Source organism: Phyllosticta capitalensis (genome assembly GCF_038381095.1).
Source record: "Phyllosticta capitalensis strain CBS 128856 chromosome Unknown BKA78scaffold_7, whole genome shotgun sequence".
NCBI classification, from domain to species: Eukaryota; Fungi; Ascomycota; class Dothideomycetes; order Botryosphaeriales; family Phyllostictaceae; genus Phyllosticta; species Phyllosticta capitalensis.
Genome location: NW_027117445.1, coordinates 54,311 through 69,118, shown reverse-complemented (window position 1 = coordinate 69,118; position 14,808 = coordinate 54,311). Strand labels below are relative to the sequence as shown.

At 50.5% G+C, this 14,808-nt stretch overlaps 4 protein-coding genes across 4 annotated transcripts; 3 read left to right on the top strand and 1 right to left on the bottom strand.

Moving 5' to 3' along the window:
- BKA78DRAFT_158295 (uncharacterized protein) lies at window positions 1–2,853 on the top strand. Its single transcript, XM_066883063.1, has 4 exons — window positions 1–321; window positions 373–1,220; window positions 1,268–1,853; window positions 1,911–2,853. The coding sequence occupies exons 1-4, from the start codon at window positions 61–63 to the stop codon at window positions 2,460–2,462; spliced, it is 2,247 nt and encodes a 748-aa protein (XP_066742278.1). The 5' UTR covers window positions 1–60; the 3' UTR covers window positions 2,463–2,853.
- A 1,909-nt stretch (window positions 2,854–4,762) lies between these two features.
- On the top strand, window positions 4,763–6,083 carry BKA78DRAFT_253128 (uncharacterized protein; the record flags this gene model as incomplete). The annotated part of the gene is made up of 4 exons (XM_066884792.1): window positions 4,763–4,955; window positions 5,022–5,046; window positions 5,100–5,672; window positions 5,738–6,083. Coding segments are annotated over 4 exons (1,137 nt in total), but the record flags the coding sequence as incomplete, so codon positions are not given.
- A 2,011-nt stretch (window positions 6,084–8,094) lies between these two features.
- On the bottom strand, window positions 8,095–9,647 carry BKA78DRAFT_158232 (Alpha/Beta hydrolase protein). The gene is made up of 6 exons (XM_066883062.1): window positions 9,524–9,647; window positions 9,205–9,466; window positions 8,585–9,148; window positions 8,415–8,540; window positions 8,230–8,364; window positions 8,095–8,174 (listed from the first exon to the last, which is right to left on the bottom strand). Exons 1-5 carry the CDS (start codon window positions 9,529–9,531, stop codon window positions 8,320–8,322), a joined length of 1,005 nt encoding a protein of 334 aa, XP_066742276.1. The 5' UTR covers window positions 9,532–9,647; the 3' UTR covers window positions 8,095–8,174; window positions 8,230–8,319.
- An 862-nt stretch (window positions 9,648–10,509) lies between these two features.
- Window positions 10,510–13,906, top strand: BKA78DRAFT_354013 (uncharacterized protein; the record flags this gene model as incomplete). Its single annotated transcript, XM_066891654.1, has 6 exons — window positions 10,510–10,648; window positions 10,705–10,926; window positions 10,982–11,006; window positions 11,057–11,581; window positions 11,647–13,406; window positions 13,476–13,906. 6 exons carry the CDS (start codon window positions 10,510–10,512, stop codon window positions 13,904–13,906), a joined length of 3,102 nt encoding a protein of 1,033 aa, XP_066742275.1.
- Window positions 13,907–14,808: the final 902 nt, after the last annotated feature.

Here is a 14,808-nt window from a genome sequence, read left to right as displayed (position 1 = left end):
TTCAGCACCAGAAAAGAAGGGTCAACTCTTCAACCCCACTCTGGACCCTTCAACTCCAACATGTCGGAGGTCTCGAAGGCAGCACCCAAACTGGAAAGAGCCATCGCTGAAAGCCATTTCCTGTCACTTGATGCATTCAACCAGCTTTGGGATGCAACAGAGCAGTCAGATGTCGCGCAACGAAGTCCAGCCTGGCTGCAAGGCCTGAGCGAAGAATATGATAGGTACCAGCTGTGGGCCGGTAATCTAGGAGCAGGAAACTCAAACTACAAATTGTCGCTTGACTACAGGTTGGAAGACGCATCTTTCTACAGAAACAGGGTAAGTACTTTCTGGATCAGCCCCGCGACAGACAGGCCCTGATCGGTCCAGGTTCTCAGTCTGCTCAAAATCCTGCGCCGTCACATTGGAAGAGCGTTACATGTCATGGGAGAGCACGACCTTTCTGCCCAACTGTGTTGTGACTCGGATGACTCACAAATTGGAGTCGAAGAAGACGAATCTTCGCTGGGAGACTTGTCCGATTCAGAAAACTACGTATCCAACGACCGAAGAGCCGAAGATCCTCGACTGATACAACAGAAGGAGCTTGATTCCCTCTTGGGGTCAGTTAAGCTTGCCATAAACTGCCTGTTTCAATTGCCCATTCGAAAACCCGCTCCCGTCGACCGATTGAGGCACAGATCAGCCAAATACATGAAGACCTTCGAAAAATTTGACATTTTGTACGTCAGAGACAAGTTTCCGCTTTTACATCCAAGAGTCGCATCGAAATTGGGCGAAATGGTCACTCGTCGGCGGCAGTTGCTGCTTTATCGAGAGTCACACGCCACACACCTTAAGGGGAGTCGTTCAATACAAAATCATCATGTCCAAGCAAGGAAACACTCTCCCCAAGATACGAAGGAGCCAAGCTTCCAGCTCGACGTCACAAGAAGCGCCACCGGAAACAGCAGTCGGACTGGGGGATCGAAATCCGAGGGAAAATCTGAAGCAACGAAATTTGCACCAGGTCCACTTCATGCTGAACAAGAAAGCCTCAAAGCTCAACTAGACACGGACGCAGAGTCGACCACTTCTGATCAAGCGAGCGATTTCACGCGCGATCAGCCTGCGCAAGCGCCCCCTCGACCTCGGAACGAAAATGGCCAACCACTTATCAGTTTTGAGTGCAGGTACTGCAGGCTGATAGTCTTGAAGCACTCAGACAAAGATTGGAAGTGAGTTTCCAACGTATCCTCTGGTCGCGCCGAACTGATTCGCGAAGAAAACATGTCCTTGAGGATCTACAACCTTATGTGTGCACGTTCCCAGACTGCGAGTTGTCGGAGCATCTTTTTGAAAATCGAGATGCCTGGTTCAAGCACGAAATGCAGAAGCATCGCATTGAGTTCTTCTGTAATGTTGAGGGGCACAAATCTTACGAAAAACGTGCTGAATTCCTTGAGCACCTATGCAAAGAGCATGGAACCACGAATGAGATAGCATCCACGCTCCCAGAACTTTTCAGGAGACCTTCCGCGCTTTTGAGTTCCCATTGCAACCTGTGTGGACAAAGATCAAACGGATTAAAAGCGCATGTATCGAGGCATCTCCAGCATATTGCTCTTTTTGCTATACCGAGAGCGCATTACCACTCCGATCTTGATGCCGAAGAGGATGACTCCAACATAGCCCAGCAGATTGGAACAGATGGTTTATCGGGCGAAAACATTGAACACAAATCCCTTTACTCCGATGGCGAAGCATATGAAGCAGCCAGGGCATCCAGAACTGGACTACGCCATGACCGACCAGTCGAATACCACGAAAATGGGCGCGTCGATGCGCCGTACCCTCAACCTGTGCATGCGGTGAGGCACCCGACAAAAAGAAGATCGTTGATGAGTAAAACACTAATAAGTTAGCAGCCCCAGCCGCCCCAGTGGCTGGTCGAGGCATTGCAAGACTTGCGCAAACGTCACGAAAGCTCCCTATTCAAGGCTTTTATGCAGTACTGCGCCATCGAAAAGGACACAGGCGCACAGGTGCGACTTGATACTCTACCGACAGGTGCCCATCTTTCACCAAACCTTAAGTTCATGTGGATACCGCGCATTCGGTGTCTCGACTGTTCGGACACGGTCTACCCGCCTGGACCAGGCTTGACTGCAAAAGCTTTTGGGAAACATCTCGAGAATTGGGCACATTGTGACGCAGTGGACGAAAGAAAAGAAAGAATCTCGACCTGGCTCTCGTCTAGTGAGCATGACCAGGATATTCATGAGATGGCATCTGAGCGCTTCTTAGAAGGCTCTTGTCAATGGTTTTTCAAAAATGAGCGATTTACATCCTGGATGAACATGCAGACACAAAGGTTATGGTGCTTCGGAGCTCGTGAGTTACCCATCCAGATCTTTGCCCACTCGGCTGACACGACTGTTCATTTGCTAGCCGGTGTAGGAAAAACTTGTTTAGCGTAAGTTCTGCTTGAATCCAGACAATCGGGTACTGATCCCAAAGTAGCTCCATGGTCATCAACCGGATTCTCGGCACTATTGACGGGCTTGATGGTGCACACCACGGAATGGTCGCATTTTTGTACCTTTCAATCCCAGAGAGATGTCCTACAAGACATCTTTTTGGCAGGTTGGCAAAGCAGCTAATTGACAGGTACCCAGTCCTGTTAGAACACGCAGGGCTGTTGGAAGACTTAGTCCAGGAGAGCAGGAAATCGGAAAAGATTCCAGAGATACACCAACTTGTGGCACTCATCTCAAATCTAGCCTTAGCGTCGACCAGTAGAGTTTTCATAGTGGTCGATGCCTTGGACGAGATTAAAGATCCCGCCGAACGCCAATCTCTCCTCAGCAACTTACTGCAAATCGAAAACATCAATCTCCTCATTACGTCTCGGCATTTTGAGGGGCCCAATATAGAATCAAAAGGATTTGACGTCATCCAAATTTTGACCCACCCTGAAGACATTAGCCGCTACATTGATCAATGGATGGCTCAAAGCTTGCGTCTTCAACCATTTTTCAAACGAGATCCAAGCGTTCAGGAGAAAATAAGAGAGGTCATATTGGCCGAGTCAGGAAGCATGTACGTTTTAGACAGCACCATTGTCAATTAGGCCCTTCAACGTCTGACATTCGAGTGGAAAGGTTTCGACGGGCCAAGCTACAATTGGACGCTCTTGAAGACGTACCCTCTCTCACGCAAATTTGGAGCATTCTGAACCATGGCATTCTGAACTATGATTTGGCATCATTTTACACGAGCGCCCTAGAACTAACAATGAAGCAACCAAATCCGCTCCGAGAATGGGCCATGTGTACGATTGCTCGTCTTTTTCTCGCAAAGAGGCCGCTTTCAATCAACAGTCTCATGCAGACATTCGATGTTGGGAAATACATACTTCAGCCCCCGCAACCTCTGGATCGCGAAAGCCCACTTACAGAAACAGAGATCCAAGACCTGTGCCATGGCCTGGTGTCAGCAACAAAAGATGGGATGTCTTTGTCTCATGGATCTGTCTGGAAATTTTTAAGCGCAGAAGTGAACGAGAGACTGCCAAGTTTCCACACTCAAATGGCAGAGCTTGTGGGCGTCGGCAGGACTCTGTTGGAGATTGAACTGGACTCCCGTCGAACGTACTGGTGGTATTGTTGCAACTGCGGACGCGGCCCAATGGGCACGTCCTTATACAAGAACTGCACGGACTGTGACCATGGAAGGTGCGGCGGTTGTTCTGCTGAGAAATAGAAGGACGGAGGATTGGTCCAAGATTCCTCCAAAGACATGGACGTAGTTACTCATTTTACGAACCAACACGCTCATTGGCTTCATACTTAATCTGATGGTCAGTCTACAGGGTAGTCTACTGCTCCGTGTACTACTTGATCCACAATTTCTTCTTAGTTCGCAATTTGATACTGATTTTGCTGATCATTTTGCTACTGGACTTGCTCCAATTCATTGTATTCGTCTTTGCTATCTTTGTGTCTTCGTTATCGCCGCTGTCGATGTCGCTGTCGCGCGTCCTATCCGTCGGGCATGTCAACTCGGAAGGTCCTGTCAGGGACTCTGCGTCAATCTACTCTTACGTTTTAGGTTTTTTTGTATAAAACAAGACGTAAAAAGTTGCTTTTGATGAAGTGTTGAGTACTGCTTACGGAAGATGATGTGGGGCCGTTAATCGCATGCGCAAGGCTGCGATTTCTATTTTTGGCTCCAAGCTGCGTTGGAGCCTCCTGCAGATAAGCAAACATTGTGTGGCCAGGATTCTCCCTTGGAGAGCTGCGCCATCTGATAATTTCAAAGTGCCTGCTCTCATGTCTGATTGGCAGGACCCGTGTTGCCTGCATGCGTGGCTCTTACCGACGGTCATTAAAAGCGCCTGGAAATCCAGCCTGGCTTGCATCGCACCTCCTCGGCTGCACCCTCAGCCTCGCTCTCTTTCATCATCTTCATGAAACTGCCATAGTTTCTCAAATATTCGACTTTATACGCGTCTTGCCTGGTTCTCAAGACTGAGCGGCCATGGAGAGCGGGCAGGACGGTCAGCCACTAGTCGGTTCCAGGAAAACTGTCATACAAGACAACCCCAGCAACAGTGGCGTAATGCTTTCTGATATGTATGGAGGGAGTTTTATTGGTAGGCAGATACTCACAAAGGGTGTGAATCGAAAGTTTAACGGCATACAGGTACCCAGACAATCAACAGTGCGTGATTCTTTGTCCAGCATCCAAGATAGCTCTAACAACTTTAGATGTCAACATGAATCCAAACGCTACAGATCCCGATGGGCTACCTGGAATGCTGAAATGGCTCTCGCCCCTTGATTATTCCGGCGTCCATGCCCAACACCAACATCAGCTGCTACCAGGAACATGTCAGTGGTTCTTTGAATCATCGATTTTTCATTCATGGAAAAACAGACCCAAACAACGTCTATGGTGTATTGGGAGTGGTAGGTTTTCCTAAGAACCCATTCTCTTGATCTAATTAATATCTGATCTGCTTTATTGGATTGTAGCTGGAGCGGGAAAAACCTGTCTTGCGTAAGCCTTCCAGCCACCTACAAATTTCAAGATCTGCTAATAATTCAACTTAGTTCCATGATAATCCAGTCTCTTCTCGATGATTCGAGCAAACGACGACCAGAGGACCCAAAGGTCCAAGTACCATTCTTGTATCTTACGTACAAAGAGCACCCTTCAATAAACCAGTTGTTGGGAAGTCTGGCAAAACAGATTGTCGGTACTTCGCAGAAAATGACCAAAGTTCTGCGGGAGGTTTGGCAAAAAGAGTACGGACGGGGAGGCAACTTTGAGAGCCCCCCAACGCTGGCCTTTCTCAGTCGACTCCTTCTGACCCTAACAACGAACTGCAACACATATGTCATCATTGACGCCTTGGACGAGTTCGACTCCGAAAAGCGCGGGGAACTGATAGATCGCCTTTGCCAGATCAACATCAATCTTCTGGTTACCTCACGATACCTTGAAGGATTCAAGGTCATGACAAAATCGTTCCAGACCATCAAGGTAGAGGCACAGAAAGGGGATATCGATGATTACGTCGATCTAGCTATTGCCAAGAATTCGAGACTGAGTGCATTCATCTTGCGAGACCCGAGCTTGAAAGAAAAAATCAAGATGAAAATCAACCAGAGAGCTAATGGAATGTGAGTTCGTAGACTGATTGATATATATACTGACTTAATAGAGTGCTGACTGCTAAGTTGAATAGATTTCTCATGGTCAGGTTACATATGGAAGCAATTGCTGTATCCTTGACATCTACGGAAGTCCGCAGCATTCTTGAAACACTGCCGAGCGATCCAAATTCAACTTATCGAAATACTTTGGCGCGAATAAATGACCAAGACCCCCAAAAACGAGAATGGGCTAAGTGCATTCTGGCCTGGGTACATCACGCAATTAGGCCACTCAGAGTTCAAGAGCTGAGACACGCACTGGCGATACAACCTGGCAAGCCTGTTTTCGACCATGGGAGAATGTTGCTCGAAGAAGACATCCTCAGCTTCTGCTGTGGCCTAGTTGAGATCGACTCTGGCCTTGAAACTATCAGGTTGATCCACTACTCTACACAAGAGTTCTTGGAAGGCATCAAAGATGAGATATTCCCCGATTTCAATACTCAAATCACTTTAGCATGCGCGACGTACCTTTCCCTTGAAAGACTCGAGATTGCAGAGGGCTCAGATTCTAAAGAATCAGGATCTGATGAATGTGACAACGTCGACATCTACACAGAGGAATACCACGAATACAAGACAATGGAGCATCTTTACTTGCACGGGGAATTGAAACCTCCGACCGCAATGGGATGGGACAATTACGAGCATTTCAAGCACCAAGCCTACGTCTGGGGATTTTTCATCAGCCGAGCATATTTCAATGGCGCAGGGGTTGCGAAACGACTCCCGTACATTGGCAAGGAGTTACTCTACCCATTCATTAACTACGCTGGACCATTCCTCCATCTTCACTTCATTAGACTTTCCACGTCTGCCCGGTCGAAAGTTGAAGCTCAGATCCGCATTCTTCTGGCAACTCATGCGAAAAGACGGATGTACGCTGAAATACTAAATCGTGGGAGTTTCGACCATCATGAAGATGTCAAAATAGCGCGAGCTCGAATCATAGCCAACGATATGATTTTCAAAGCCAAGTTCGAGAATCGGGTAAGGGATTCGGAAATCTACTTCGCTACGTTGATGACGAGCAGCAACCTCGTTGAACATTTCTACCGTTTAAAGGGCCAGACAGGCATCGAGCACTGCCGGTTTACCTTGTTGTTCTCAGCAATAACACGCACCCGCCATTTGGTTGCAACCGCTTTGAACCTTGAGCATGTGGTCGATTTGACCACACAGTTCGGAAATGAGTTGTTGATGGCCGTCATTCAGGCCGGCTTTCGCGATGAAGTAAGCCATTACATTTCAAGAGTCGTTGCGGATAGTGAGAAGATGAAGAAAGAAGGCAGCAACGTCTCAAAGTCGGAATGCACTATACGAATCCCCCCTCAGGCCCGGACTATGATCAGCAATTTCGAAAACTTTCCAAAGTCGGAGGGTATCAGCATGCCAGAGGGATACGTCGAGCTGGAAGATCCCCACACATCTCGGCTTTTGAGAAGAGGTCGTCTTACCCTTCGCTGTGCCCAAGTTACCTTAGGAGGTCTCGATCCTGACGACTGTGATTCCTATATCATGCTCCTCTCTGCGGCAGACAAAGGCGATATTGACACCATCTTGGATCTCTTCGAGAGTCGACGCACCATCTCCAATTGCAATGCAATTGTCGATTCGAAGTTGAGCTTCACAGTGTGCTCCCTTCTCACATTGTCACTGGCTCTATGCATCTACAATGGCTATGAAAGTGCAGCTGTGGTTCTCTTGAATCAAGGGGTCAGGCTTTTTAAAAGGGATGTCTTCGTACTCATCGAGTCCCCGAAGCTTGAAACCTTGCGCTTGCTTCTCAATTACGACCTTGATCCTTCCCAATCGAACTCGGATGGACGGACACTTCTCGACATGGCTAGGAGTTTCCAAGACAAGGAGCATGATAAGGTTGCAGAACTGCTGCTTGAGCATGGAGCTAAATCAGAGATACAACTGCAGTGGCTTTCAATCACTGAATCCACCAAGAGATTCATGGCAAGGCAAGCAGCGTCCACAGCCTCCAAGATTGTCAACGATTTGCAGCGTCCAGAGCCATCATTTAACATCAACTATGGCGAGTCAAATGAGGCTTCTACGGTTTGCGAGCCATTTGAGCTTCCTGCCGAACGGGAGCCTGTCGAACTTCCTGCTGAGCTTCCAATGTACTTGGACGCGATTTGTTTTTCTACTCCGCCTGATCCGACCTTTCTTTGGAACGAATACTTGCGCCAGCAGCTGCTGCAAGACTAGGTGACGTGGGAATGGAAATGACGAGGGAGCATCATTGTTGGGGTTTCAACTCAGCGTTTTCTATTGTTACATCATTGGACGAGCGAGACGTGTTGGAAAGGAAAGTGAGAAGATTCAATTGACATCCACGCTATCTTGCACAGCATTCTGTCCAAACCAATTGATCTTCCATTCCAGTTAAGCATAAGGAGGGGTTTGACTTTCGAGCAATGTCTTCATCCACTGGTGAATCTGCCAATCATCCTGTAGCTACATTCTGTGCTCAGATGCCATTCTGTTGTACTACGCTAAGGGTCATTCGTACTCAATGCGATCAATAATGAGTGCTGGTGTACTAGAGATGTCTCAGTTCTTAACTTTTCCTAGAAGTCACACAACGCGCCGAAGCACTCCATCAGTGATCAGCTGCAGTACCGCTCGGATGCCACCCATGATAGTTCTAAAAGCAACGTCAGCATTAAAACGCCTCATGGTCAGGACCAATCTCACCGTTGTTGAACTCCCCGTAATATGCATTCCATCCTGCGCGGCATTATACACGCTCCCCATAACCACACCACCATGATTCTCCACCCTCTCCCTAAAAATCGTATCGCCGATATGAATCGCGCTTGTCTGTTCCCATCAGCAAAGCCCACATCCCGCAGCATCGAACTCACCTGCGTCTGCACGGCCTCCTCCGACGCCGGCATCTCCAACGCCGTGATCCACTGACACAGCTGATCCGACACGCTACGGAAGCCAGGATGCTCAGCAAACTCAAACCGACACATCTCGCGGTGGTTCGCGGGAATGGGCTGTGGCTTCTTGCCCGGAATAGTGGCGCTCTCCATGTCGACAACAAGGCCGAAGCTCTTGGCCACGCGCATGGGGTGTTCCTCAAAGAAGCACGCGACGTCGAGGTAATTTGCGTCCGGCGAGTGGGCGCGTCCGTCGATGTATGCCAGGAAATTGGTCGTGATGTCAGCAGCACGCTCTGAGCGGCGTTGCAGCGTCCGGAGACTGTTTTCGTTGGTTGTCGTGAAGAGCGAGGCGACGCGCAGCACGACTTTGCCTACTGTCGCCATGTCGGAACCTTTGAAGGGCGTCCCGAGGAATGCGACGCCTTTAGTTGCGTCGGCAATGCTTTGGCTCCCGCCGTTGGAGCCGTGTTGTCTGGACAGGGCATTTGCGACGACGAGGCCGCCGAGACTGTGCGCGACGAACAGGACGGGACGCCCGGCCTTCAGTGCTGGAGTCAGTATCAACACGTTGAGATTGGGAGGGACCGAGTTCTTACGGAATTGGTCCGGTTCCTGTAGCCTGCCAGGCCTTGGAGCAACGATGTCGAGTACTCGTCCAGACTGGTTTCCAGGGGAATCTCCTTGCCGAGCCACGATCTCGAATAGTCGGCGTCGTAGCCAAACGACAGGATGCGTGCCGTCTTGCACACGTCTGGGAGCAGATCCCGCGGCCAGAAGACAGGGTCAGGACTGTCGTCCGTAGGCTTCGTCGACCAAGTGTTGACCCTGTCGCCGCCGAGGCCGTGGACAAAGACTATGCTACACTTGTATGTCAGTCACTGGCCACAGTGTCATGCACAGGAGATTATACTCAACAGTGGCATTCGGCGGATCAGCAAGCGGCTCACCGAGTCCCGTCTTGGGTGGCGCCATGTTCGACAGTCCAATCTGAGCTCTAGGCAGTCCAGTCTGCACTCTCGACGGACCAGCCGGAGCAATATCTTCCTCTTCTCCCTGCACGAGATCCGACTCGAACTGCGCGACAGTATTCTCTCCGCCCGCAGCAACGTCTTGTTTCTTGCGGTCGAATGTCAGGCGGCGCAGCCCCTTCTTCAACATGACCATATCTGCGACGGTTTGCAGACCTCGACGGAATCGGTCTCGAAATGACGACTCTTTTCTTGCTCAAAGCAGCGCTTCCACGCTTTTGGGGGCGGGCCATTGCCAGCCAACGAACTGGCCGAAAGCCTTGCAATTATGCCCACACTTCTCCAAAAGGGACGAACACCGGATCTGCCCATGCAACGCGCCTCTTCGCCTCACGAGGCGCAAAGCCTCTCCTCCCCATTTGAAGCTCAGCGCATGCTCTGAAGAAAACTGAGCACACTGATTCGTCCTTTGCTTCGCCGCGCTGTGACAGGCGCTGCATCAACAGTGGGTCCCGCCCTCGTGTTCTCTTGCGCGAACCTCAACACCACAAAGTAGGCGCCGAGTCCGCGAATCCGCACATCTCAAACGCGCGGCTACGCGAAACGAACGGCCGGCATTGATAGCAGACGGAAATTTGATCTCAAGAATCCGGAGCCAGCGAATCGACGCTCAAGTCATTGACTATCCTCGGCTCGTTACGCGGGCCCCCCGGGGTCAATCTGCCCCGCTGTGCCGCGATCCAGTAGCATCCCGGCCGTGATGCTCGAGGTATTTGAGCGCGGTCGCGGGACCAAGTTAGAAGGAAAACAGGAATTCCAAATTCCAGGTCGTCTTGTGATGAATCTTTGCGACTTTTTGAAGAATTGAATTGCCCCTGATTACTGCACCTGCTTTGCTGGGCCCCGGAACAGTGGTTCAAAGAAGCCGACGTCATGGGAAACGACGCAGTCGGCCCTGGAGGCCTCAGACCTGCCAATGCGGCGTCCATGAACAATGCCTTTGGCGCCGTATCCAACGAACATGGGCTGTTCGTTGGAAACTCGGTCAATTATGGGACGTTGACTCAAATCGGTCAGTGAAGCAGAGCCATTGGAATGTCGCCTTTCTTTTGACAGACTTCTGCAAAGGCTCGCAAGTCATCAACAACTATGCCGGCCCCGATCCCGACACCAGAGAATTGGAGAAGCGACAGAAATTGACGCGCTGGATCTCGCCGCTGGATCACTGGGAAGAGCACCGCGGCTTGCTCAACAAGGTCGCTCCAAGGACTGGCCAGTGGTTTCTTAATTCGGAACAGTTCTTGCGGTGGAAGAGTCGGAAGACGCAGTATCTGTGGTGTTCTGGAAAGCGTTTGTATTCCATTGCTCAGTCTGATCTGGATGCATGCTAATGCTCCTTTTGTAGCTGGCGCTGGAAAGTCTGTTCTTGCGTAAGTAATTTATCTGGGCTCACGTGCTTGGAGATGACTTACTTTTGTAGATCAATAGCGATCAAGGACCTCCAACAGAGCAAAAGGGACTGCCGTGTCGCGTTTCTCTATTTGTCTTATAAACAAAAGCCGTCCGTAAACGACTTGCTTGGAAGCCTTGTAAACCAACTGATAAGCACACCATTGCCACGCTGCATACAAGATCTCTGGAACGACGAGAACGAAAAACCAGCCCCGTTTGGAAGCCGCCCGGACTTGACACAGCTCGAAGAATTGCTGTCGGCTTTGACCGCAGCCAGCGACACCTTTATCGTGGTCGATGCAATGGACGAATTTGATCTCAGTCAGCGCCAAAACCTGCTCAACTCTTTGCGCAGGATCAAAACTGCAAATATCCTCGTCACATCGAGAGACAAGGCAGTCAGAGGATTTGAAACTGCGGAGATTCATGCTCGCCATGAAGATATCCACGGATACATCGAACAAGAGAGTGGGAAACTTACGTACCTGACAGAGCGAGATGCAGACCTGAGAACATACATCAAGCGCAAGGTCGCCGAGAAGGCGCACGGAATGTAAGCATAGCCGCTGTATCGCCAAAAAGCTGGCGACTTGAGATCCCATGAACTGATTGAGCTAGATTTCTCATGGTTCGATGCCATATGGAGATTCTCGCCTCTCTGGATAGCTGCGGTAGGGTTCCAGAGGCGTTGGAGAAGTTGCCCAGCAACCCCGACTCGATGTACACAAGTGCTCTGCAGCGCATCTACCGGCAACCGGGTTCCAAACGAGGCTGGGCCATGTCTATCCTGGGCTGGATGGTCCACGCGTGTCGGCCGCTTGAACTCGATGAGCTCAGGCACGCTCTCCTCATGGGCGGCCAGATCGACGAACCCATGGAGTCTGGAGATGTGGAATTTGACCACAGCTACCTTATCTCGCGGGACGAGATCCTGAGCTTTTGCTGCGGTTTGGTGGAGATTGAAAATGGAAACAGCGATACGCTGAAGCTAATTCATTTTACCACGCAGGAATTCTTTGAGAAGAGGAGCAGCGGGTGTTTCCCCAACTTTCACGCTCGCGCGGCGTTTGCGTGCGCAAAGTACCTTTGTATTCCGCGTCTTGAAGCTCGGGGACCAGATGAATCCGCGGAAAATCCTTATACCAGCCGTAGTCTGCGCGACGGGCCCAAGAACTACACCGGGGAGTTGAATGAGTATGGAAGACTAAAAGAATACCACAAAGGCCGACTGGAGATGAAGTTTGGGACAAGAATCGAAAGATTTGACGAACATGCGTACATCATGGACTACACCGAATCTCCCAAAGACACGGACAAGATCATGCTCATGCCCACCATGAGATACTTCAATGGCTCTGGCGTTCTGAAGACACTGAATGCACGTCTGAAGCTTTGGTTGTATCCTTTCTTCACTTACGCCGGCAAATACCTGGCGCACCACTTCAGGAACATCGCCGACGATGCCAATCGCGCGCCTGTGGAAGATCAACTTCGCAGAATCTGGGAGAGTGCCGGAAAGCGTTGCTTTCACGAATGGCTGCTTGATGCCATGGTGATTCGCAGAAGACTCGAGCTCAGCACGTTGACGGATTATGCCGCGTTTTTCGGAAGTCCCAGACTGATTCAACATTACGGCAGGAATCAATCCTCCCACGACCTGGAAAAGGCGTTGAAAATTGCGATTGACCAGGGATGTTCCGCCGTGGTGAAATATCTCCTGACCACCGGGCCAATGGCTGACCTCACTCGTTCTGATGGCCACCGCCTGTTGCTTTCTGCCGCGCAAAATGGCTCTCTCGAGGCTGTCAACCACGTTGTCGCGAGCATCGTTGAAAGTCTGGATAGAGCCAAGGAGTATCACAGGACGAAGACCATGACGAGGCGAACGAAAGACTGGTTTGACGGCCGGCCTCGTCTCGACACGTCTGAGTACGACCATTTCTTCCCAGGAATTTCGCTCATCAAGCTAGAGCATTACGTCCATCTACTCTCAGCTTCGGTCAAAGGAGATGCTGCTACTCTCTTGAGACTTAGCCAGGAGAAACGATTCGACATATTCCCATTCCGATATGACGTTGAGATTCCACCAAAGTCCAAGCCTCGGAAGCGCTTGGAGTTTAGAGCGAAGGCACTCCTTACCGAAACAGCATTTTTCCTGTCCGTTGAAAACTGCCACACGCAGGCGGTGGAAGTATTTCTAAACAACGGGATTGATATCGACGCACAAGACTGGGAGCAACAGACGCCGCTGCACCGTGCTGTGCATAGGAACTCTAAGCCATTGGTCGAACTGCTGTTGAAAAGGAATGCTGCTCTTGATATTTCGGCTGCCGGTAAGAGTGTGTGGCGATTCAACACAAGGCCGGACCGTGCTGAAGGTAAGCACAGCATCGTCTAAAGGCGCCTTGCCATCCTTTCGAATAAGCTCATGGCTAACTGTCCATCAGTCATGGGACTTTTACTCGATACTAACGCAGATGCTCGCTCAAAAGCCCTCTCACAGGCGACCCTGTTCGAAGACCTGGATTTATTGAAGATGTCGCTGGAGTTTGGTGCGGATCCCTCGATGCGAGATCCTTACGGATTTGGACAGACGCCATTACACACTGCGTCCAAATTTTCGTGCACAGAAATTGTCCAAATTCTGCTCGAGTACGGGGCAGATTTTGCAGTTCAAGATGACGAAGGATGCACAGCTCTCCACCTGGCAGCACGTCATGTAGAAGGTATAAACTGCATGGAGTTACTCCTCGATGCCGGCGCCAATCCCAACATCTTGTCCAAAGAACAAAAGACAGCTGTCGATGAAGCTGACGGATACCGCAAAATGGTAGATCTACTCATCAAGCATGGTGGGAAGATGGGGGCAGAGCTTTGAGCTCGCGAGGTTGGCAGACTTGGATTCCGGTGTCGAGCTATCAAACCGGGCAAGGCCAGAGCCAGCCAAGGCGAAGTTGAAATCCAACTTCGTTTTGTTCCCAAGCCAGGCAGCCAGAGGGAATTGCAGACGCTGTCGAAGGTTGCGGAAAGGAGAGGTTGCATGTTGATGGAAGCCAAAAAGAGGAGGACATCACAAACGCTCGACTGTCGAAGCATGCGTCTGTCTTGCTCCTCATTCCTGCGAAGACTCAAGACGGTTGTTGATGTCCGTTCGCGCACTCTCGGCTGAAACTGACAGGGCCGTTTGAAGGCGTTTCAAGAGTGACATCATCTGAGGAAGTGCAAGGATCCCATGGTGATTGGTCAATGGTGCTGCGCAGGAGCGTTGATGTTGCTGTTGTCTCACCACATCGGCTCCTTAGGGACGTTCCTCGCGGCTGTGACCACGTCGGCCGCTTGCGATCGGGCAGTGAAACAGACAGCGTGGTGTTTGTTTGAATCCATGGCGGTTTACTGTCAATTGCTGTCTTTGAATCCTCTGCTCGGCGCCGACGAGGAGTGCAATTAAGCTTAAGGCAGCCCGGTCCACGGGTCGAGACACGCAGATCCGGTGGTGATGAAAACGTTTGACCGCACGTGTTACGAATAGAGGATAATTAAAGAAAAGTGGACGAAGAGGACGAAAGAGGCTGTGTTGCAGCAGTGCTGAGGTGTGTCTGTCCTATGGGATTTGCAGGCCAAGTGCTGGGAGACAGGCACAGGCAGAAGAGGAGCCCCAGCGCCGGCCGCCACAACTCAGCACCCACCGCACGGGCAGCCTGCGCCCTGGAAATTGCCCAACCTCTGCCTACGACCTCGCTCACTTCTTTCTTCTTCACTCTCCCTCCTTCAACACCACAT

Bases quoted from the DNA above. Each gene is read 5' to 3' on its own strand.
- BKA78DRAFT_158295 (XM_066883063.1), top strand. From the start codon at position 61: ATGTCGGAGGTCTCGAAGGCAGCACCCAAACTGGAAAGAGCCATCGCT. The intron at 1,221-1,267 runs GTGAGTTTCCAA...TGATTCGCGAAG, and splicing joins CACTCAGACAAAGATTGGAA to AAAACATGTCCTTGAGGATC. The intron at 1,854-1,910 runs GTGAGGCACCCG...ATAAGTTAGCAG, and splicing joins ACCCTCAACCTGTGCATGCG to CCCCAGCCGCCCCAGTGGCT.
- BKA78DRAFT_158232 (XM_066883062.1), bottom strand. The intron at 9,149-9,204 runs GTAAGAACTCGG...CCAGCACTGAAG, and splicing joins ACAGGAACCGGACCAATTCC to GCCGGGCGTCCCGTCCTGTT. The intron at 8,365-8,414 runs GTGAGATTGGTC...CGTTGCTTTTAG, and splicing joins TTACGGGGAGTTCAACAACG to AACTATCATGGGTGGCATCC.